The 25,915-nt window shown below is 39.8% G+C and overlaps 1 protein-coding gene across 2 annotated transcripts in view; it reads right to left on the reverse strand.

The window, feature by feature from the left end:
* GALNTL6 (polypeptide N-acetylgalactosaminyltransferase like 6) overlaps positions 1–25,915 on the reverse strand; it is a 457,687-nt gene that overhangs the window by 12,838 nt on the left and 418,934 nt on the right. For both annotated transcript variants that reach the window (XM_065061335.1, XM_065061334.1), the window contains 3 exons: positions 19,016–19,237; positions 11,242–11,358; positions 3,944–4,093 (listed from right to left, as the gene is read on the reverse strand). In XM_065061335.1, the coding sequence (XP_064917407.1) occupies positions 3,944–4,093; positions 11,242–11,358; positions 19,016–19,237 (489 nt within the window). The remainder of the gene's footprint in view (positions 1–3,943; positions 4,094–11,241; positions 11,359–19,015; positions 19,238–25,915) is intronic.

The raw sequence follows: 25,915 nt of genomic DNA on the forward strand, positions 1-25,915 counted from the left end.
CTTTCTTTTAGAAAGTCTAGTTATTAGGAAAGAAGAGTGCCTTTTAAGAACAGGGACATAGTGTCGCTCTGGAAAAACTTCTGGCTGACTTAACCATACACAAAGGCCTATTAACTTATCTTCTCAAGCTTACACTGACCTAAGGTCAAAGCCTGCTGCTCTTATGGATTTCAATGGAAACAGGCTCAGGACTTTAAGCAGTAACGGTTCTGTGCATCCCAGAGAAGAACTTTCCAAAAGAAATATATAAATTCCTCTTTACACAGATATTAAAAAGCCACAAGAGCTCTTGTAGAGACTTGTCTAACATCTGAAAACAGCAGACCAATTCCTCTTCTTCTGTATGAAGGCAAGTCTGAAGATTATTTGCAGAAGGAGAAACTTCTCCATAAGATAATGGGCCTCAACAGTTCAGGGGGTTGGTAATGAGACACAGAGTCTTTCATTTCTTCTAGGTCACTGCTGTAACTATGGCCAAGGTCAATAGCAACTGGAAGTCATTATCAGCTGGTGGCTGCAGTAGTTTATCTGAAATTAGTTGGTAGCCCCAGTGCAGTTTCAGCAGGACAGATGTCCATATGATAAAAGCTGCTATCACAATGACACGTCTTCGCTTGTCTGAGGAAATAATCTATGTACCTATTGTGTGAAGAGTGAACTTACTCTTATAGTTTGTCCCCGAAGCTGTCAGGAGAGTCTGAGCAAACCACGCTGTTCTGGGCATGGTTTTTAACGTTGTCAGTCTAGCACCTATCATAATCACTAGGCTCAGGGTAGAATTATAGTATAATGAAATCAATTTTGCACAATTGTTTCTTTCTAAAGACCTACTAAATCAGACCCCTCTTGGATACTTGTGCTCTACAAATAGCACTAATGGGACTAGAGCACATAAACTGAATCATACTTTATCAGAACCAATGTATTACCTACTAAGCCAGCATGATGCTACGTTGAAAACCAGAGGTGTATTTCTTCACCAGGAGGAATGGAAAACTGTAGGCACTGTTAATTTTTAGCTCTGGCATGCTCAGGAATCTAGGAGTCAACGAAATGGCTTTATCTTAGGAAGTCGCTATTCTCCAAAATCTCTAATAATTTGAGATTACTTACATTTATCTATGCCATTTCTCACATTGCTCCTGTCATTGATGTCATAGCCCCATTAAGGTGTCAGGATTAGTTTTTTTCCAGTATTTAACTCACTTTATTCTTTTTCTAACCCACAGTAGTGTTTATGGTATTACTTGGATTCATTCTACTCCACTACTTCTTACAGAGATTTCTCAAAGTTATACTTGGCTGGTTTGGATTGGTTCTAAAAAAAATTCAATTATTTATTATCACAGACTTAATAGTCTTTCAAATAGTTGCTCAGATGTATAATAGTTTAACATGTAGCCATATATGTGAGTAGTGGTATGGAGATAAGAATAGTTCTTTGACAGATGTTTATTAGTTATAGTTTTGGTTTCATTCATCTGAAAATAATCCAGTTTGCATGCACCGACACTGCACTCAAATAAGAAAAAGTGCAGGTAATGGGGATAAGCTAGAAATCGTTTCAGAAGGGCACTCCTTGCCCAGTGTAAAATATTCATGTATTCTACTTGCCACTAACATATTTAAGCTGTTTTTATTTGCCAGTATCCAAATACTGTTTTTTAGGGTTTCTATGCTATAAGAATACGGAATTTAAAACAGTGCCTGGCTTCAAACTGTATTTGCAGCACTTCACAGCCCTACTTCTTACCAGTGACTTGAGGATGCAAATTATCATGAGAAGAGACTCACCCATAAAAGCATAAAAACCACTTATCTTCTAGTTTTATAAGAACAGTATGACAGCATGCTAAGAAACACTTCATATTAAGCATCTTATAAGATACTGACAAACAAGGTCATTTTTCCTAAAACATGCGGAGAATTATTGGCAGGATGCATACGTGACCATTAGGAAACTTCAGCATCTCTAAGTGGTGCAGAGAACAGAACAGAGTTGCTGACCTGCTCTCTGTTTTTTAAAAGGAGGCATTTCTTGCTTAACCAGACTATTACTCTGATTTATTTTGGGTGCAATTTTAGTAGCATATCATCCTCTACGTAAAAGGCTCTAGTACAGATGGAGTTAAACCGATGTAACGTACTTTTCTTGTACATTTTTTTCTGGCGCGGTGGGGGAACACTATAATACCTACTGCCAAGATGCTTTCAAAAATACATAAGGATTATATAATTAGGATTTTGGAGGTATAGCTGTACCTCCAAAAATCTCTAAGGTAAGTCTGCCCTGTATCTGAAAAAACAGACTGTGTGAAACAATAAAAAACTATTTACTGTGTAGCCAAATTAAAGCTAAGCCTCAAGAAAAACATGTATACATAATTCTATTATTTCAATGCAGTTTCTTGATTTGAAGGTTTATGCAAACTATTCGGTTTGCTGTCAGGTTGGTATTATAGTTAAGGCTTTGTCAGTACTTCCATCATAACAAAATTTTGTGGTGTTTCTTGCTGAGATGAAAACGCCTGCCTTGCATTGAGAATTTTTATACAAGCCCTGTCAGCCTTCCAGAAATGAAAAATGAAGCTGTGCAGCAGATTTAATAGAACTCGCACTTTTTTTCAGTTATCTGCTGTATTCTCTCCACATCAAAGGTGATGAGCCTTATACAGGGCAGCTCCAGAACTGCATTTTGTCTTATGAACTGGCTACATTAAGCACCAACGAAGTGCTAAAGGTATGAACGCTTCTTTCTTGCAGCAAGAGTAGGCAAAAAGATAAATCAGAAGAGTTTTGAAGCAAGAAGGTATTATTATGGCATCATAAAGCCAGATAGGCAGCAATACAGCCTGACAATTCATGTCCCCTAAATATCTGGTCCACACAATCTAATTTTTATTACAGGTAATACCTCAGCTTCAAGGGGATTACAGTTCAGAAAAACCATGTGGTGGATCTCCAGTTGCAATATAAGTAGGCAAAAAAGGCACAGGGTAATAAGTAGGCACTCAGGAAAAAGGGTCAGGGCAAATCTATTTTTAATGGTTCTGAATTAGTTTTCTGCTATATATAATTTCAAACTAAAAAGCAGTATTGAGGTTTATCTGTTGAAGTCAAATTCCTGGCACTTTTGCCTCATCTTAAGCAAGGTGGTGGGCAGGGCACAGTGGTCACAGAAAAGTGAAGGATGCGTGAGAGGAAGCCTCAGCACTTCAGAGATAGATATGTGCCTATCCTGCATGGAATACATATTTTATTAGTGAAATCTTTGATCAAGGCAACTTGCTGATTAACCTTTTAAAAAATCTAACAACAACAACTTGGTAGCATTACCAAAACTTTCTGCCCTACATGAGGCTCTGACGGTTTCTATTAATAGCTTGACCTCCTGTTTTCAGTGATTTATAAAAATAGGCTAAAACTTAGCTGATCAAAGTACTGTCCAAGCTGCTTATGTTTAGTTTATATACTCCTGCCTTCTTTGGGCCTACGGCAGTGCTTTTAATGTTAGTGAGGTTTGGTTTTTGTTTGTTTGTTTTTAGGGAGATTTTTCTGCCAGTTGTAATCTTTGAAGTACAGTAAAATAACAGTATTTAATTCAGGAGCAACATTTCTTGCTGCTGTCACATTGCATGAAAGTATTTCCAACAGTGCCTCTGTTAAAATGACACAAGCATCTTGAAGTGCCAGAATGGTAAAACACCTTTCAGGGAACAGATCCAACACAGACACTCTCTGAGCTGGATCAGATCCATTTTCATTTAAATTTGACCTAAATAGCTGAACACTCAAAAGGAACATACTCTAGAGAGATTACCACAACGTTACATTAGAATAAGGCGGGATAAAACTTCTCTGATGGGAAAACACAAGCTGGCACTAAATTGAATAGAGGTTCAAGACAAAGTGGACCTCTGAGATGCCCCAGAGTGACTCCAACCTTCCTATAGCTCCAGTGCTGGTTTCCCTTCATCCCATGACAGTCGTACAGCGTGACAGGGCTGCTGTGGGAAATGGCATCGAAGCAGAACTTCCTGGTGTGAAGTGGCTCCCCGGGGCGGATGTCTTCTCTCCAACCAAAGGTGAAGAGCTAGGAAAACAATCAGGCAATAAAATGATGCATTACTAGTGGAAAACATTTAAAACCACACACAAAGCTTGACGCATGTTTCCCTACTCTACACATCCCAGCTGCTGGTTAAACAAGATCCTGCATGTGTACAATTCAGTGATGCCAACTGCCTTAATTAAAGTGCATCACCAGCGATGTGGAACACACCCTGGGAAAGCACAATCCCTATGGCAGGGAAGAAAAACATCTCTGGCGACACAGTTCTGCAGAGAGGACAGGGGATGCACTGTCCTAAAGCCTTCAGTTACCCCAGTTAAAGCAGCACTTGTATGCACTAGGACTACGGCTACGTAGGGCTCAGAAATCCTCTGCTAGTCACTTTTCTCTAGCTCTCATTCGGGTCTGCAGAAGCTAGCGAGAGAGATCTTCCCATCACAGTATCTTTCCCATGTTTAATGAACAGTTTCCTTCTGTTTATATGTGACACTGTTAGCATATCCTCTCTCAACTGTCTTTTTTTTCCCCACAGACAACACACATGAAACAATCTTCATCTTTCTACTGCAAAATCTGTGAGCAGCTTGTTAAAGGCCTTTTTCTTACTGTCTGAGAGGAACTGTGGATGCTCACAGTTAACAGAGAAATCCTTCTCAATCAGGCACCAGCTGCCTGAAATGATGCTGTGACACTGCAGTCTTTCAGTCATCAGATCAAGGTGGCAGGTCTGACAGCACCAAATTTAAAGACGCAGAGTGCATTTTCCTTTCCCATGGACCAATCCTTGCAGAAACAGGTTGCAGGTTGTAAATTGCTACCCAGAAGCCCTGCTGAAAGCTGTGACGATTTATTTATTTATTTTTTTTCCCAGTGTCAGTGCTATTCTTTGGCTTTCTCCATGACTTTTCATTTTCCACAGTGTAAATAGAAACATAACACTGAGGAAGTGAAGCACTCTTTAAATGAGAAAACTTTGCTAGTGGCAACTGTTTACCTGTGACAGACAGTTCATGGGGAACTGCACTCAGGCTGCTTAATGGGAGCAGCAGCTCCAAATGCCGTGCTCTGATCACCTCCAGCACCGCAGCCACCTCATCTTGGGGTCATTTTGGTCCTACCACCCTACTCCCCATGGTGAGAACATTCCCTGATAGAACCAGTACCTACAAAGATAAACTGAAGCTTGGTGGTGTATGGGTCTGATCCTGAATACTTCGGTTGCATTTCCCAGATTTTAACCTTTTCATTGCAATAGCTATTTTCTTTCCATGATCTTCAGAAGAGATACAACTTTTAAAAACACTCATCTTCAATGCTGTACCAGCCTCCAAATGCCACATTTGAGAGGTGCTACTGTTTCCCTCGGCCTGCAGGCACAAAATACAAGCATGTATCTGAATATTTGCCTTTTTTTTTTTTTTCTGTGTCTCGCTGTAAGCCCTTGTTTCTCTCTGTTAGCTGCTGTCACTCCCTATTTACTTCTGTATTACAGCATTTTCTCAGTCTGCCCCTGTGTCCTGATTATTTCTTCTTTTCCCGAGAGTGCACTTTTCATTTATCTGCAGTAAAATGCAGTGGACAGCTTTAACTTTATTTTCAAACCATTTCCTGCTTTTTAAAAGGTTAAGTCTTTTTCCACTCTTTTTCATGTTTCTTGGAAACAGAACCATGGACTTCCTACAAAGATAACATCATTTCAAAAGCAACATGAGAAGTAAGATTTGGTACAGAAAAAAGTTATGCTGCTGCTTTTTTAGAAAAAGAGAAGCCTGAGATTATTTTCTTTTAAGGAAAATACCAACAAAAGCCATTTTCTTTCTCTTACCCTTACCTATCTCCAGCTGAGCAATAAAGCTAGAGCTCAAAGTGATGAATAACAAATATGTAGAAGAACGGCGTGGAACAGTGGCTCTGTGATATTCTCACTCTCATCACTGCTACAAGAGAGAGATCCTCTTGCAGGACCTTCCTCATCTTTCCCAGTGGGTGGGTCTCCAAATTTCTCATTCCTTGCATGACTGGTGAGCGAAGGGGCCAATTCCTGCTGCTCGCTGGACCTTAGCCTAAGGACTCCTGCCCCACTGAATGCATCAGTACACCAAAAAGAGCGCAAGATGGCTTTTAAATCAGATAATACTGATCCAGGGAATCCCTTTGCCCTTTCCATTCCTGTGTGGCTTCTGAAGATGGCCAGGGCTGTGTCCTGTTTGACATTCAAGATGTGGTTACAGATGGATGATTTTATTCTCTTTCACCGAAAACCAGGATCTGTGTAATACTAGATCTCGACATTTAGACTAGCACAGCTTCTTTTTCCTCCTTCTTAGCCTCCAGTTTTGTAAAACAGTTTCATTTTTAAGCCAACAAATACATCTTTGCCCTAGTGATACCATTGTAAAATCAACCTGTTGGTTCAGAAGCACAGTTTTAGGACTAGGAGTGAAAACAGAATAAAATTGTTCAGAAAAAAGGTTATACTTCTCTATACACCCAATTAATATTAAAATCTGGTACTTACAGATAAAATTTGAAGGCCTACAGTCCTACTAATCTCATTGTTATATGCTATCCTCCATTGTATAGCACATTCTTTCTAGTTAACATTAAATCTGGCCAATGTAAAAATTCTGTCCTCTGCATAATGTGCAACAATGCTACATGCTATTAGAATTCCTGAGTACATAATGCTTCCAGATACAAGATTAAACAAACAGCAGGCTGGTTCTTCACCTACAACCTGTGGGGCTGCTGTTCCTTGCTGGACCCAAGAAACCCTCTGTCCTGGCTCAGCAGATGCTCATTCTCCTCCTCTACCTTCTCTCATAGCACAAAGCCCATAAAACATGGTCCTGTCTCCTGCATTTGCAACCAAGCAACCCCTCAGCCCTCATGCTTTACCTTTCCATGCAGCCTAGCCCTGTCATGCAGTAACTGGGGAAAATAAATTTTTCTACCTTCATTTCTAATTAGTCTGAAAAATGATTTCCTGGTACAGCCATTGGGTTGGGACCATCTACAGGACAAAGGCCTTTTTGACATCATTAATGCTTTCCAGCCTGACCATGTTGTTCAGTTACTCACTGCCAGGCTGGGGTCTGTCAGCTGGCATTGTGCTTTGATTACAGCATCAGACTTGAGTGGACACGTGCCCCACACAGAGATGAAATGTCACATTCAGAAGTGGGATCTGACTTGAACTATACCTCCAAGTTGAGAAGAAAGAGCTGGGCAGGCTGAATGGCTATTTGCTGGGCTGTGTTAGGGATGATGCCTGTCCACCTACTGCCTGCCCAGGCTGGGCGGAGTTGAAAAGAGGGAGTGGATGGCTGTCATTTTGCTTTGCTGCCAGTTGATCAGCCCAGCAGAGTCCCAGTTTCCCCAGAAGCCAGAAGTTAGCTCTGGAAAGACAGAGGCGGAAGAACACCATGCTGCGACATCCTCCTGCCCCTTTCTTTCCCCCTCTCTTTTTTAATTCTGGGGAAGTTTCCAGAAACCACAGCAACATTCATCCTCACTTCCCACCCTTCTCCTGTTCACCGGAAAGCCTGCAACTGCCCCATGAACCTTTTGTCTGCTGCTTGACCACGGGGACTTGTACAGCCCTGGGCTGGAAAGTCTCCTTCTTCTCCTGGGGGCTGCTAAACAGCTGTGCACCCCCAGCACGGCTGCTGAGACTGTCAGCTTTTAATTTCTGCCCTTGTAATGTGACATGAATCAAGTGGCACAAAGGATTATATCTCTTACCTAGCACCAGCACTGACATCTGCTGTACTGAGCACATCAAGCTACTATGTTTTGCCACTGAACTCCCGGTAAATTCATACCAGAATTTACAAGACCATCTCCAGTGTCAATCCACGCTATTTGAATTATTATAATAAAATGTTTAGCGTTTTCATTAATACTGATAGTTTCTAGTAGCATATGTTGAAATCATGTAGGCAAAAAACTCAAGAAGATATAAACAATAAAGAGGAGCTCTCTAAGGGTTGGTCAGGTTTCAGCAGTTGTTCCCAAACAGTCTTTAACAAAGTTAATCTTCACAGCCTACCATGCTGTAAGTGGATGATCACATCCCTTCTCCTTGGGAGATGTTTCATTAGACTGTGGTCTTACATGTGCTACAGATAATGTTCCTGACAGGGCAGCCTTTGGGATTGAGTGGAGAGAGTGGTTTGAGTGGAGAGAATGGCTTGCTCTCCAAGCGAGACAACGAATTTCCATCAAAATATACCAACCTAAAACATGGTTTTGTGGGATTTTTTTTTTTTTTCACTTCTAGAAACTGCCACTGACATAAAGAAGGATTTTGCTTGCCGAACTGGAACTTCTTCCTGGGAGGCTACAGGTGTTGGCTATGGCTGGAGTAGTGGAAGCCCAGGTGCCAACACAGTGTACATGGTGCCTCCACTGCAAGCAGAGGGAAATCTCAACAAAAAGGGGGAGAAGGATGCTATCATGTTTCTGAAAAAATCACCCAAGCCATGAATCACCAAAATGTTTTGACCTTCTAAAATTAAATTTTTTCAGAATTTCTTTTCTAGAGGATAACTGAAAGTTCTCCTCTGGATGAAATATCTTGCATATACCATAATTTCCTATGGGATAGAAATTCTGAGTTTAAGCCAGGACTACTACCTCATTTGTTTAATCTTTTAGTTTATAAGATACTGTAATTCTGTCAAATGGTATTTTCAAAAATCTGTACCTTGCACAAACACACCCTTGAAATCTACCATCCAGATGAATGTGTCTCATACCAGGAGTCTGAATACTTGAGTAAAATTACTTTCTCTTTGTTTCTAACCTATTTCAGAAACCTACAGGGCATTACCACTACTAAAATTATGCAAATGAAAAGTTGCCCAGTAATACAGCAGTAGACATTAGGCCAGGTCCCTATCTGGTAAGGTAAGACACAAAAACCACCTTTCCTCTAAAAAGAGGTTTTAGAAAATGAAGTTCCTTTCTAGGAGAATATGAAGTTACATTTATTTATTACAATACCTGCTTATAATAATAAATGTAATTATATTACATATATTATTTAGATATAAAAAGAAATTAGAATTTTATTCATTACCCTATCATCTAAAGATTATTTAACATTTCTCGCATGATTTCTAGGATTTTGATTGACAGGTGGATAAACCATCGGTAACTGTGCTCCTACCAGTGGGAAGAACAACGTTTGAATGCAGTGCTGGCTCCCGGGAACACCTCCTCCCCCAAATAAACAAACAACAAACGAATGGAAACAAAAGGAACACGTTGCTCTGGGGGTTAAGTATCGCGATAGTCGCCGGCTGACGCAGCTGCGGCCGGGGCACCGCGCGCTCCGCCGGTGCAGCGCTGCCCCCTGCTGGCCGCCTTTCCCCCCCGCGGCAGCCGCAGGAGCGAGGCCCGGCAAGGAGCACCATTCATTCCCACCAGCCCTGAGAAATCCCTGAGCTGTTCGGCAAACCGGCGGAAAGGGCTTGGCTGGGGTCTCGGCTGAGCTCGCCCAGAGCCACCGCTCCGCTCCGGTGGGAGCGGGGGTTCCCGGACTGTGCTTCCCGGGCGTTCCTACAGGGACAAGGGGCGCGCTTTCCCCACCAGCCCGGCAGAAGGAACTCACGCTTGTCCCTGGAGCACACGTTGAGCATGGACGTGCTTTAGGCTTCCTGGTTCTGCGCCCTGAGGAGCTGGCTGGTTGAACTCCTTTTGTGCTAGCTTAACCATGCTGTAATTAAGTCCCTTTTCATCATTAATGCAGAATGAGACCTTTAGATCGGGTCTGATCCCAAACATTGCAATGCACGGGAGTGCACTGAAACATGGATTCCTCCCCAACCTCCCTCTCCCGTTATGTCACTTCACCCTCCTCACAAGAACTTACTCCTTTTTTAAGCCTCTTTTTTTTTTTTTTTCTTTTTTTCTGCTTTGCCTGCCTTTTTTTTTTCTTCTCTCACCTTTTAATCAAGTTTTTCCCCCCTCCTTTCTTTTTCCTCATCTGTGACAGCTTCAGGACTCCCTTCCTTCTAAAGAAAGGTTTGGAGCTTTTCAAGGCTGCAGATTTTAAAGCCAGAGAGACCACTGTGATGATCCGGTCTGGACCACATAACCTCTTTCACTTACTGGATGTCTTTCATAAACAAAACCTGATGATATTTATCTAGTTTTGGCATCCTATCACTGTGCTTCATGTTTGGTAGCTATGTGAATAAGCTTTCTTTCAGCAACTTTCTTTTTCCCATGTTGGCATTTACCTAGATTGTGATCATCCTTCAGTTTCTCCCTTTCATTCACTTGCACCTCTCTCCCTGCATTTCTCAGTATCCTTAGAGAATGATTTTTGACCTCAGCACTTCAAATACCCCTCAGAACTCCTGTCTCCTGAGCATTTAAGCTTTTACAAAATGCCATGTTCAACTGCCAGGTCAATTTTTCTCCTCAGCTTTGGGGATTTTTTCTAATCTGGGACCTTGCCCTATGAAAGGCACATTCACCAAAATTGCTAATAAATGGTTAGGTTGCACTTGTCATCTGGATTCTCTTTGCTCATGCTGGCCAGACCCACAGCCTGTGGGTCATGATCCCTTTTCCTAAGGCATTCACAGCCACAATGAGTACAAATCAGAGCGCTTTTCCTCTGTACTCCCAAGAGCTCATATTTTTCTACCTCACCAACCTAGATAAAAGCTTTTTTTTGTGTCTTTATCATCCCTTGTCTTTGTGAAACTCTTTCTTTCTAGCTTTTACCTACTTGTCTTGTGTATACTTCATATTATTTTAAAATATAACAGCTTACTGAGATGGAAGCACAGAAGCAGACAACCACTAGAGCTTTACAAACTCAAGTACTATATTTAAAATATTTTCAGGTAACGGAACCAAAATCAACATATTTTCATGACACAGCAGGGTATAATGGGGCACTCAAAACCTCTTTTGTCAATACAATACCTTTTGGAAATTAAGAAGAATATACAGTCCAGGGGGTGGCTGGAATTTCTAAGATTACATTAAAGAGCACTTTGTAAAAGCCATTAAGGTCAGCAGTCACCCACAAATTATTTCTACACCCTGCTTTGTCTTAGGGAAAGGAGAAGCATTCAGAGAAATATTTAGAAACTGGAAAAGAGAGGCAACAAGTCTACACTGCATTTCTCTTTCCATCGATAAAATACCTGTTCGTGTGACCATGTCCGTTCCGAGCCGTCCTTCACGCAGATGTCCAGCCTCAGCTCAGTCCCCGTGGCTCCGTGTTTACTGTCCACACAGAGGTTGGCTGCCACATTTCGGATCTGCAAAAGCGAGCAGCAACGCTTCATGCTAAACCAAGCTGCAGAATAGAGCTTCCAACTTCAGGGGCTTAGAAGTTTAGCTCTCTAAGTCAGAAACTGAAAGGCTTGAGATTGACCATTAGTTACACAAAACTGGTAGAACTTACTTTTTACAGGATAGAGAGCCATGTCCTGCAGTGAATTATTCTTTCTGTGAGAAACTTTAGAAGCAGCAAAGTTTGAAATATTCTATTTAACAAATGAAAGGCAGATCTGTATGAAATATATTCACACAAAGAAACTAAAAGGAAAAAAGTCTGAGAAGTTCAAAGCTTGGTCTGACTGCTTCCCTCCCACTAGAGCAAGAGATCAACTGTATTAAGACAAAATTATTTCCGTATCAGTCTCTCACAGGCGTTGGAGCAATATTTCTTGAAAACTCAGGCACACCCTGTTCCACTTTGTTCTTACTTTGACACAATAACACTGTTGTGGAGCAGGTCATACACTATGGCTCAAAGTGCATAAATGAAAAAGCACTTAACAAATTTGTACTGAAACTGTGCTTACCCATGGAGGTTCCTTGTGCTGTCTGCATGCCTTCTGCAAACACTCTGCAGTGTAACTTACTCTTAAAAGGAAAATCTAATTTTTGAGACTAAAGCAACTAAGTAATAATTAATCTGTGTGTGTGATGTACCACTGCTGCCATGTATATTTTTCTGGAAGATTAGATTGAAAAGGACTAAGTTGCCCACTGCCACCAAACCCAGGAAAATACCAAATTTATTTTGCAAATACATGCACAGTTCCCCTTGAATACCTTAGTTTGGCTACTTAAAAATCCTTTAGATACCTCCAGAATGAGGAGGATTTGGGTAATCAAAGTCTACATACGTGCATGGAGATGAGCACAAATTCTATAACACCTAGAAAGCATGAGCACGTTTTGACATTCTGGCCACTACTTTTATCCATATTTTTTAAAAAAAGAAAAGCTACATGTCAAATGGAAATACAGTCGACGTCCCCCCCAGCCCCTGGCCCCGGCAAATATTTTAGAAATCACTAATGCACAAAAACAAAGGCTGGAAAACTTGTCATCACAGAACAAAACATCATAAGGGGAGGCAATCCTCATGCTTGTAAGGCACATGGGAGAGCTACTCCACTCTTTTTCTCATTCTGGAGGACTGATATTGAGTCTATTCACCATGTTTTAAGAAAGATTTAGACAGATGAAGAAAATGCAAAGAATGTCACCTTCATGAAAGGTTTTAGGAGCTGAATTTTTCAGCCAATAAAAGAGCAGATTGGGCAAATAATGGGAGCATTGGTTTGAGTGATTGGCTCCAAGAACCTTTGAGCCTTTGCTGGTGCTCAGAGAAGTATTCTTCTAAAACTTGGACAAGCCCAGTTCTAGGGTACTTTTTTCTTATTTCAATACAGTAAAAATTGCTATAGATGAGGTAAAATATTAGCATTTATTCATATAGATAACCAGATGCAGAAACCCAGCGCTGAGCCCCACAGTAGAAAGGATCACCCAGCAAAAGAGAGAGGAAAGAATGAGGGGAGTAGTTTTTAATTTTATATTTTTAAAGTTTCCTGTGAAATACCTACTTCAGATATAATTTTTTTGAGAGTGTTCAATCATTTCTCAGTGCACTTAAATTCACATTGTATAAATAAAGATTACTGGCCTAATAGAAAATTAAATGTTACATCAGTTCTGTTCTTAGAGCACCCGAGCTAATTAAAATGAAGCTTCTAACAACTGGAATTAATAATTGGGGTATATTTATGCGGTTCAGAATTATAAAATGACAGTGAATACACCCCACATCTAATGAATGCTTATTGGATTGAAGGGCTTTCATAATTTTGTCTTGATGACATCGCTCCATCCTGTTCTCAGTCATTTGAACTATGCATTTCTGGGAAAGATTTGAGCTGAAGCTACATTCAGTTCCTTCACTGCTGGAATCTGCCTCCCTTGATTTTTATTTCCTCTCCCCTCTGCTCCCGAAATGTTTCCTTGAGGTAGTTTTTCCTCTGATTTGCTGCAGCTTACATGTTAGCTCATCCTTTTTTTGTTGTTGTTTTGTTTTATCCTTCCTTTCAACTGCAGAGGGGTCGTGGTTTGTTTTTCATTTTCTTTTTGTAATACAGGCATTTCCGTCAAGTCTATGCTTTTGTTTTCTGGTGTTGCTGTGTGGCCTTGGCAGTTGCTGGAAATTGAGCTGAGCCATTGTGCTGCAGCCAGAACCATGGGGAATGTTCTGCTGAGCACCAGCACCATGCAGCCTGCAAATCTCCTCAGATGCTTTCATAGAAGAAGAAGGAAAACAGAAGCACAGCAAGGAGAGGCTTTTTTTCTCATTTATACATCAATATGCATTTGAACTGCCTTGTCTCTAGTCACTCACACAAAGGATTTTGAATTTTTAATGTTATGATGTACAACTAGCAAAGAAATAGCTGGTACTCCTAACACGCTCACATTTCCAACATTTGTATTTGTGCAATTGTAGAGACTGGTGATGGACAGGAGACAGATTTTATCACCCATGCAGGTAGGGTATTGATTGCTACACACAATGATTTTTTGCTCAAGCTTAAATGCTGTCATTTGTAGAAACAGATAAGCATATGTGAAAAACACGCTTTCAGGGACTAACAAGTATGGACTAACAAGAATGGTTAGCAGTGACCTTGAAGGCTGGTTTAGTGTTCAAGAAATTCCAAAAAATATCACGGGACACTACATATAAGTCATTATGCATATTTAACTCTTGAAATGCCATCCTAACATGTTGGGATGTAGATACTAAGACTGTGGACCTTGTAGCCTGTAACAGAGAGCGGATACGGCATAAAAGCACAGAGAACACAAACTCTAAGGGGTCTGTTTTCTCCCTGTTCTACACTAAAGGTGTCCAAGCAAGGACATGCAGGCTTCTCAGTGCTGCAGCAACGCTTGCGAACAAAAACATGTCACCTGAGAGGGATTTCTGCTGGTGTAGTGTCTAACTTCTGTGCTTTAAATGAGGCAGCAAGCCATAAGGAGAAATCACTGGGTAAGCCAAGACACAGTAATCCTTGAGTTTTACAAAAAGCAGTTAACTTATGTTAAAACTACAGCTTGCTTCCTTTAAGTTAGCCAGCCCGTGTTAAAAAGGCTTTACTCCAGAGCAGGCCAGACCTTGAGAAAGAAGTAGCTTAGCTTCCAGCTAACTTGACCTCTGGCTAAATTAATGTTGGAGTTTTGGAGAAATCCAGCAGTTACATGATTCAATAGGCTCTCCATTGGAGAGGCAGATTGAGATACTGTAGCACTACAATCTCAAAAGTATCTTATTTGTCATTAGTACACAAGCATGGAATGGAAACCGGAAAGCAACGGATGTGTTCATTACCATGATAACCTTCTGAGGAAAACAAAGGGTTGCAGGCCATTGATACAGCCTGCTAGGATGAATTTTGAGATTTTTGAACATTGTGGTGGGAGCTGTGTAATGACATACTTGCATGCTCCATGCTAAATGGAAAAAAGTGAAGACCATGTCCCCCCACACTCCTACATTTCAGGCTGAACAATAATTACAGAGGAGAATTAGAGCTTCCCAGGGTCCGGTGGTTATCTTGATCGATTGTCTTAGATAATTCTAAAACTCTCCAACTTTGTTCAAAGGCAAATGAGTTCCAGCGAGATTTGCTGTTGAGGTAGTGGGCGATGTCCTGGCTCCAGCAGCCTTGCCCTGCCTGCGCCAGAGCCAGGTTGTCACCCAGGGTCACTTCAGCCTGCCTGGGGCGGAGGGGGTCAGAGAGGGAGAGACACCCCAGGGGTCCTGGGAGCTGCCCTGCTTGCTCATCACAGCACGAAACTGTCCACACCAAAAGACAACTTTATGTTCATTATGGTCATCTGCTAGAAAAATGAATGTGAGGAGAGTGCTGGGACAATCCTGAGGGTGCTCCAGTAGAGCAAGAAGAGAGGCATCTTGGTGCTACCAGTTTATATAACACTTTCCATACATCTGATTTAATGCCTCAAATAAGAAAGTGGCTCTAGCTCTTAGAAGGTATTAACAATGTCCCTTTATGTCGCTTTTTTCATTTGAGCAGTACTAAAACTAAGCTTCAGTGCACTGCTTACATTCTCAGATAACCCTGGGGCCATCAACGTCTTACAGATCAAATATGGAAAAATGAGCCACCTTTTCTGTCAACTGATACATAGTAATTTATAAGTATTTATCCTTTGTGTGAGCCATGAAAAGGAAAAGCTGAAGTTAAAAGAAGTCAAGCGCTGCCAAAGACCTCACTGCAGAAACAGGGGACTCTGTCATTCAGTATGGCACTGATCCTGATGAAAGAACTTTAACAGCCCAGCTGTGCAGCGATTGGTCTGTGCAGGGTAGGGAATAGCTGGTTATATCGCTCTTGTACAACAGACGTGTGACACTTGGTGGGCTGAGATTGAGTCATTAAGAGTATGAGAATGAAACTTAAAAAAATAAGTAATCAAAAGAGAAGTTAGTGAGTTCTTAGGCTTTAATCCTTTTTCAAATATGCTGCTTGCCTTCATGGATGACATTTTCATGTCAATGCAGTAAAACAATTCTGTAAAATCCATGAGTTGGGGACTGAGAAAGAAGTATTTTCAGGTCCTACAGCTTAGCATTACTGTAGTGACTGAGAGACTTGCTGTGTATTAAATCACTGAATAAGTTCATGTAACAGCAAAGGAAACCAAGCTTAAATATTTCCATTTTGAGTAAACCAATTTTTTTTTTTTCATATCACCATGACTATAGGATTAATGAAGTCTTAACTAAGTGACAATGGCTGACATTATATGATTGATTTACTGTAAAATGTGTTTTCAAAGATATTGGTGGAGATGCGATATCTGCATAATATATTAATACTGGATCACAACTTGTAGATTCATGAGGACTTCCTAAGTAAACATCTGGTGTCCAAATTTCATCTAATGTAGCTATTGTTTTAACTTCCTTCAGCATGATGTCAAATACACATTATAAATAAATTATTCCATCTTAAAAAGAGAATGAGATGGGTATTACTGTTTTTCAACTGCTAGCATACTTTCCAATATATTTAGAGGGATAAGAACAAAGGCTAATTGAAAACTTTCCTTTTTTTCCATGGTGGCAGAAGAAAGAGTACAGTTATCTCACCCAGACACAGAACCGACAGTTTCAGTACCTGAATCTGTCGGGATTTGTTGTTACATTGCTTTACTGCACATATTTCAGATGGTACAAGGCAGAAGAGAATATCAAGCGGATGTCCTACAAAGGACAAAAGGCACAAACAAGAAGAGGAGATACAGCCATGACAAGTGTAGCAAAGAATATTGGTTTTTGTTTTGCAAATTTCCTTCTTTTCCATCATGAACGGATTTTGTCAAGAAATCTAAGAGTCTGATTTTAAATAAATGTGTTTGTAAAAAAAATGAGGAGTTGTGCAGAGGCTGTTTATGAGATGTCTGCTTTCATACCACATGCTTTTACTCGCTAGATATCAAAATACGTGAGCCAAAAATTGCCTGAGTACCTCTTTGTTTATTCATTCTCAGACTGCCGTAGACAAGCAGATGAAAAGTCTTTCCAAGTGGAAGTAGAGAGGGTACGAAGTGACAGACAGTCTTGGCACAGGCTTTTGGTGTGTATAATCAGCAAGGTTTCTAGAGCTGCTTGATTCTTACAAAGCAATAACACACAGCCTGTTTTCCTCTTTCAGCTTCTAATTATGACAGCCACTGACCTTCAAGTTTGTTCAAGTTCTTTGCAAGTGCCAACAAATTAATTAAAACTTCACAGGAGTATGACAGTCTCAGGAAGAAACAGAGTAGTAGGGCTGAAACTTCTCTTGCTATTCTAGAGAAAGTGCATTTTAGAGCAAATGGAAAGCCTTTGGTCTTCACACCTTTCCTAAGAACTTAATAAGTGCATTTGAGGTACAGATTCGATACCACTGCTATTACTATTTGATTTACTTTTAAAAATTCTTGCTTTTATGCAATGAGTATATTAATATTGTTGTGAAAAGAATGAATACCTTAATCACAATCTCATCCGTTTAGAACGTCTGATTGAGTTAAGGATTGTTCAGGTTGCCAGAGCAGTTACACATCCCATGAGCACAGTCCTCCAAGGATGTGATGTATACACGTGGAAGATGATGAAGAAAGACCACACCAGCAGTCAACAGCACCCCAGTCCAGCCTGACTCCTACTGATAAACTCTTTACCTCTTGGTATACATTAATCCCTTAAAATGTGAGCAGCAGTATCAAAGATAAAGGAAACATTAACAAAGGAATTAAGTATTGCCAAGAAGTAGCAAAGAGTATGACACATATAAATTGAAGTTCCTTTGAACATCTGTAACTGGTAGCTTACAAAGAAGAATTAAGGACTGTTAGTACCACACAAAGTTATTTTTAAATTTTTGCAATGAGGTAATTTGCCTTTTCAAAAAGAAATTCTGGAGAATAGTAGAGGTACTTCTGTTTAGCAATCCCCTGCATGGTCCTGCCTTGACCACTGGGGATATGCAGAGGTGTGAATAAAACATTTGGTAAGACTTCTCAAAGTTTCAACTTCATCCTTTGGTTTCAAATATAAAAGGTATTGTCTGAGAGCCCCAAGAACATCTCCAGCAAAATCAGAGGCAGCCAGAACTCACAGTACAGATATTCCTATGTTTTTTTAAAAAGTAGCACAACACACTGAAAGAGCAAAGCCTTCTTTATAAATCTTACTAAATTGAGAGGAAAAAGCCCTGTGTGTGCCACCTTTCGATGGAGTGAATCCGCTGTAGTTCCCAGAGGTAAAAGGCTACTGCAATTTTTCAGTTCAGCTACAGAAGTAATTTCCTGTCTCTGCACTCTTTGTGTTTTCATTTCTTCTACACAAAACTGTCAAAGCAAGGTGTGCTACAGCTCTGTTCTTCAGAGAGGTCTGAAGGCAGAACATCTTTGATCACAGGTGGAGAGTTTCAGCAGGCTGTTTGCTTGCCCCCTGCTCTGGAATGCTGCTCAGATACTGGGGCTTCTCTTTGGCAGCCTCTCTCTCCGCTCACCCCCCAAATGAGAAATTGCCATTGTCTGCTGCTGGCACTTGGTCATGAGAGCACTTTCAGAGTGCAAACCACAAGCTGAGCAAAACCAGTCTTTCAAAAAGAAAAGCATCCAGGCTTTGCTTGTCACACTTCCACATGTGAGCAAACCAGAGCAAACTTAACTCCACCTCCATTTAAGAATAGAAGGAGGTATGCCTATATAAAAATAGCAGTGTTGACTTCAGATCTCCTTTTTACTAAGGTGATTCTCAGCATTTAAAATCATCTTGTGACATGCAATAACGAGTGATACCTACTCTTTTCCACATTCTTGTCCTCATTGTGCATGCATCTTATGGCCCATACACACAAAATCATAATGAATTATAAAAGGAACAGCAATAGTTCTAAGCCATTATGGTTTCTCATTTTAATGGCTAGTCCAAGGATTGTTCCAATCACTGTGAATGTCTTTAATAACACCACTTATCATAGGAGCTAAATCTCATTTCATAATTTTAATTTCCTGTAATGCTAAAATGTTAGACTAATGTAAATTTAATCTCATTTGTGTATTCCTCACCTCTCCCCAGGCAGCAGGTGGAGGCTCCACAGGGGGGTAATATTTGGGGACATCCCAAGCCACTGCAGCCATGAACCACTTGAAATCTTTACATTTAAGGTGCTTGCGAAGTTCCTTCTGGGCAGAAATATCACCAGTTGAAAGATGTCTGTATTCAGGCCGTCGCTGGTAAATGTACTCTGCAAACTCATCCATCCATGTCTCTGCCACGCGCTTCAGGTTCTGTGCAGCAGAAAAAAGCAAACATGAATTTCTTCATTCTTTGAGTGAATGATGTTTCTAATGGGGAGAATTAAACAAACAAGCAAAAAAAATCAGCAGTCCACAGAACTTATAAGCTTAGCTATCTAATTTCTTAGTCCTAAAACATGGAAAAATACCAGTAAATGTATGCTATCTTCTTTACAGCGTTGAGCAATCACTAGAGTATTAAGTACTCTGCTTTCCTGCTGACTCTCTAAGATACGGTCTTCTATATCTCTTGAATACTTTACTTTCCTTCATGTTCTTTATGCATCTTGACATGGGTTTTTGATTAATGATGGGATGTTGAACAGAAACTTTTTTCAGCTGCTCACATTGGTACCTGTGGTTTTTTCCTGTTATTATAGTTCAGAACCTACTAACATGCATGAATGGTTCAAATTATTCCTTCTGATGTATTTCACCTTGCATTTGAAAGGCATCTGAATTTTCAGCTGTCATCATACTGCTTAGTCACCTAGCAATTCCTACCTAAATCTTAGGGTCAAGTCTTACACGAGAATGTATGGGGCAAACAATCTTGACCTTGCTCTACACCATGTCACAGATGGTTTTGCACCAGCTTTGGACTGGAAGCTCTGCTGCGATGGTGTGCTGGTAAGTCTGTGCAAAAACACAGCACATAAAGCTGAAGTGGGGCTGAGCTGAGGCAGAGCAGCTCATGGGGTAGGGATGGCAATTTGTGGCTTTCTGCACTCATCCTATAGACACATCTAAGACTATTTCTGTTCCATGAAACCCAGTTCTGGCTTATGTCCCACAAAGTTGATTTTTGTTGGCATTTTACAGGAAACAGAATTACCTATTTTGTTGCACAATAATTTATTCACATTATTGTTAATTAATTAAATCAGTTGACTCAAATTATAAAATAAAAAAAGACTTGTAAGGAAAAATCCAAAGTAGATGAGACTGAAGAGTTGTATTTTATTGTTATTTAGTTTCATGGAGTCTAAGTAGTCAAGAAGCAAATTTTTCTGTATTTTTGTTTGTTTTTAAAATTCCTTCTGCAACTTAATTTGCACAAATTTATATGCAGATGTCATAGTGGATGACATCTTAGGCTTAGCCTATTCTGCATTATCCACAGCTGCCCAATAACCTCTTATCCCATGAACAAAGCAACATCTCACTGGATGACACTGAGACACTAGGGTGTTCTTAGTGCTTTCTTTGTAAAAACAAGATCATCAAGTTTTGTAACAGTCTTTTTATAGAACACTAACTGCAAAATGCTGATATTTCCCCTGTAATAAGCTGGAGGACAATATACATGTGATTATCATCAACATAAGGTAATGTAACATTCTCTGCATCTAAGTAAGCCTGATTCATACTCTGATTTGCTTTCACGATTCATTTGAAAATTCCTTTCCTGAATTTTATTAATCCATGCCAACTAAATGTCTCTGAACTAATAAGGCTTATCTGAATACAAAGGAAGCAAGACAAAGAACAAAGTACTTTTAGCTGACACTGCAAGATAAGTTTCTATGTGCAAGATAAGACACTGCAATATAAATTTCTCTCTGTGAAGAAAATATGTTTAAACCTGCAGGTATAAAGCAAGTAAATTTAAAGCAGTATAAGAAGTCACAAAACTTATACCCCTATTCAAAACTGGCTTGTGCTCCACGTAAGATTGACTTTTGTTGTAATAGTCTGAAAACTTAAACTACTTTACAAGAAATAAGAACTCAGAAATACAGGAACTGGGTAGGACAAGGAAAACCAGAACAAATTCAAGAACAACATCTAAATGACAATCCCACCTTTCTGGCAGAAACCCTGTAACACAGATATCTCCTGAAAAGTAAAAATACTGTGTGATGAGACTTTGTAGATAAGGCAAAAATATGACTAAGCACATTAAATAATGAAAACAGGTGTGATCTTTCTAGCATATCTTCCACTGTAATGCTGTACACCTCACTTAAGACAACGCAAATGCAATTTAAGACTCTTCTAGAAAATATCATACTATTTTTTTACAATCACTTTATCTGATAGTGCTATTTTCATATTTAAAAAACGTACTGTAAAAATAAGCATACAGTGAAAGTACCATAAAAAAATTATCTTAGGAAAGTAAAATTCAGAGTAACTCTAGCAGTGACTTATCCCATCAATATAAGGAGTAGGCTCTGCTGGAGTTTTCTCTTTAGTTATCTGGCTGTATTAAGAGAACTGCATTCTGCTTTTGATGATTATAACTGAATAAAACAGTAATCCAACAAAAATACTGATACTATACATGGTCACTAGCTCAATCATCAGCTAAAAATTCTTTTATTTTTTTTTTTTTCCCAATAAGTTCTTTATCACTGTTTGGGTTTTGTGTGCACATGTGCATGTAAACTCACTAAAACACTGCATTAAAATAAAAAATCAGTTCTTCCTACCATTCCTCAAGTACCAAGTAAGACACTTTAGACAAATCTATTTAAAAGTTTGTTCTCCAGTTCTTCCAAGACCATTCTCTCCACCATATACTAAAAAATCATCCTAAACCTTGCCAGATCCTGTAATAAAACTCTATATTATCTTTGCTGTCATAAAACTGAACCCTTATGAGGCAGCCCCCTGAATTTCAGTAAGTTCTTGTTTAAAAATATAAACTCTTGATTTGCTAGCTCTAAATCTCCAGACCTTTTATGAACATGACTGCAAGGAACCCTGTCCTGGCGTAGTGGGAAGCTCTTTCTGAAGTGGCCTGTTACTAGAACAAGCCCTCAGCATCCAAACACTTTAGTTTTAAAGAGGTTGTTGACTTTAGTTGGCATGAGTTTCTTATCCTTATTGTCACTATGCAAGCTCAATATCCACAACACTTCCTTTTAACATAAACGTGTCCAGGCTAGTAGTAAAACTTCAATTGCAGTTAATCCCCCTACTTGAATTGAATGCATTCAGTTAGGGCTGATGTTCTGAAAGCTAGCCTGGTGCAACCTCAAACAATAAAGGCATGCAGCATTTGCATTCCTATTTTGAACACGCTAACCTAACACGTTCCTGGAGCAAAAGTTCAGGCTGTCCAAGATCAGTGAGGTCAGGTAAGCCGAAGATCCCAGTCCTGTGGCTGTCCAATGTCACGAGAAGTTGCCCTATCTGAAGAACCTCCTAGGAACATAACTCTTCTCTGCAAATTATGTCAGTGAGCTGCTGCTCTTTTAGTCACCTTGTCACAACAGAAATGTAGATGAGCACAACCACAATGAGAGCACTCACCTTTAAACACTTTAAGGCCTACTGATCAAGCAACTTACTGTGAGGTGAGGATGTGATTGCAAGTCCTTTATGAGTCTCCAAGAGTTGCCCTTCCCACAATCTAGGTGAACGTCTGACATGGTGGAGAAGGGAGTACAGTCACTCCCTCCTTGCCTGAGCCTTAGGCAAGGCTAGACACAAACTGGGCATGCAAGATATTAAGCCTCATTACTGGGAATGATTACGAATAGCTATCAAATCTTGACAGACCCTAACTATAAAACAGGTGCTAAGCGGTTCAATTTGTTGGGACTTTACTGTGTGTGTATGTACTGCCACAGAATTTACAGGTTAAAGAAGTTTAAGAGCCTACTAGATTAGGTGTCATTTTGTGAACATCTTATAGCATAATTTAAGCACTCCAGTCTCACAGTGAAGCTAAACTACAAAGAATTTAGAACAAACAAAATAAGAGTTAGATTTGAATCTTCTTGATTTCTATCTCTGCTACTCTTTATGCAATCTTGTAAAGAATACTCCTTTAAATCCCAGTTTCTCTAATGACATAAAATATTTTTATCAATAAGAAGAATCAGTTTTGGGATAACTTTGTTGTAGATCACACTTGCTTGGATTCAATCTAACCATCTAATCTAAATGCAAACGGAAAGGAAAAATGAAACGTGTTTCCACAACTGAGAACTGCTGTAGCTTAGCTTGGTTGTCAAATTCATTGCAAGGTTACATATGTCCACATTGGTTAAGCTAGTATTTTAATAGGAAAAAAAGGAAAAAAATAAATAAGAGCAATTAAATGAAGATCAATTCAATTAATCAGTTACATGAACTGACACATAAAGTAAGGAAGTCACAGGGACTCTAGATGGACATTTGAGGAGTTTCTCAGGACCTATCCATGACAGTTCAATGATAGTTTGTTCTCTCTTGTCATTTGCAGTAAAAAAAAGTTCTATACGATAATAAATAAGGCCCAATGATATTTCAGTAGATGCGTATTTCTATATGTAAGGTGACAGCTGTCACCAAGCTTGTGACAGCTGTCACCAAGAAGCTGTGAGATACGTACAAAAGTGATGGCAACTGCTCTAAGACTGACTCATCAGCCGCCATCGGTTGCCCACCTACACATTCTTGATGTAATTAAGTTTTGTGTAACAGTTACAATTTTACTCTCAGGTAAATCCTTTACTGTTGGGCTTTGGACAAGTTTTCTTTACGTTTGTATGAACTCACACATTTAAGACTATGACTGTGTTCTGTATTTTCACTCAGCAATAGTTTACAAGACACTAAGTTACAATGTCACTGATACCTACACTTCAAGAAAGAGTTTAAATCAACTTAACTGGAGAAAGAGAGAGATAAATGAGGACTTCTCCATTTGAAAAAAAAAGAAATTTTTCATGGACCATTTTGTCCTTTTCACTTTCTTCAGTGAGTGGCTAAGATATATCTTTCTAGTCAAATGACTGTTCCTTCTTTTTAAGTGTGTAAGATCATCTGTCTTTTTCAAGAGATGTGATATTACTCAAATAAATGCAGTGAGAAGAAAGTAGATGCTGGCCATGAGAATGGAAAAGTGGAGTAAAGCAGGGACACGTGAAAGGACAGATTCATAAATATGCCCTCTAGGCAAGGTTTAACTAGATTTGCCCCTAATAGGAGATGGGTAGTTCCACATTTCATGCCTGCGGCTGGTGTGCTGGCTTGCAATGCCAGCACTGATCAGAGGGCAACCTTGCTGCAGCTGTTTCTCGCTGCAAACCCGCACAACTCCATCCTCTGGTTGCATCTCATATAAAAATGTAATTACTGTTTTCAGTTTCTCCAGATGTTCTAAAGTGCATTTTTGTTATCCGGTGGCACTAAAGCAGAACAATGGTTTTATTATTTGTTTCATTTCACCTGCATAACCTTTTTTCTTTTTCTTTTCCCCTGCTTTTGTGCCTGTCTCAGTGTTTGCATGAAACCAACCCTGACCCCAACCCACAGACTTTACTTTTGTGAATATTAAACTACTATTGGAACATTTGGATTCTGTAATGAGTTCCTGTTGTCCTACATCTAACCTGAACATTTTAAGGAGCTGGATGTCACCAGCTAGTGTAGCCTTATTTGTCATGATAGTAATCAAAAATCACTTTCAATTACACCAATGAAATACAAATCACCACAGCATGTCTGAGGCCTGACTGTATTTCAGTTGTGAAATGTTAAGAGAGAATATGACTGTTTATTTGCTAAAAATAACAGAATAGTCTCTGAACAACTGACATATTAATCTCTTTTCCTTCCTAGAAAAATTCCAGTAGGTTTATTTTCACTCCACCTACATCATCTTCCTAACTTAAATGCTTTTTATTATTTGTTTTGTGAAGCACACTGTTGTTGCTACTTCAGAAGGGGTGCCCTGTTTACTTCTGGAAGCAGCTGTATTTCATTTGGCTGGAAATAATATAATATATAGTTTGGTTTACATAAAATGCATTTAAAAAAATGCATTGGGATCCATCCAGCCAAGACAACTAAACTTTATGTTCCTCTGGAATATGGGTAGCATAATGACACAATAAATCATCACAGAAGAGAACAAAGTGTGACTGGAGGAGCCTGTCCCACAAGTACAGATTAATATGACAGAGCCAGCAAGGTACAATCCTCCAAAGCACTCACAAGGAGAAAAATGGCACCCTCAGTTTTATGCAAAGGTCCTTCCATCAGTGTTAGAACACAATCATTTCTCAGTTCTGTGTATTTCTACAGTGAAAGCATGGTAAAACATTTCCTGGACATTAATTACAGCTTTGTGATGTTCAGATCTCAATATTTAACCTGCCCACAAATCCAAGTGGGGGGTTTCATCCCTTTCCACTTCTTGCCTACCTCCCTTTTAACTTAGGCAGTGCTAGTGTTTGTCAATCTTTCCCCCTCTTGGGTATCTTTTTTTGATCATTTAACTGTGTTTAAAACTTAACCGTGTTTCATTCCAGCAATGGTTTGCATTTGTGTAAAAAACCCCGACCAAATAAAGAGATGTCTGCAGGCATAAAATAAATGCTTCTCCATGGAAGACAGTATGCTAACTACGTGACAGAGCTGGTGCTGTATATAAATAACTCTCATGAGAGCTAGCACAGCTGGCAGACAAGCAAGAGACTATTTATTCTCATCCTGCAGCCTGCAAATACCTAGAACTGAAATTCCACAGATGTCATCTGAAAACAGCCAGGGATTTAATTCTCGCTATAAAGGTTTGCATCTCCATCGCAAAAAAAAAATATTAAGATCTACACATTGGAAAAAAATGAAAAAAAGCACCAAAACTCCATCCCACTGAGTAAAGGCTGCATCTCCCCTCAGCGGCTCTCTCGGGGGCAGCGCTGGGCAGGGTGCCTGTGAGGATGCTGC

This window comes from Columba livia, chromosome 4 (assembly GCF_036013475.1).
Source record: "Columba livia isolate bColLiv1 breed racing homer chromosome 4, bColLiv1.pat.W.v2, whole genome shotgun sequence".
NCBI classification, from domain to species: Eukaryota; Metazoa; Chordata; class Aves; order Columbiformes; family Columbidae; genus Columba; species Columba livia.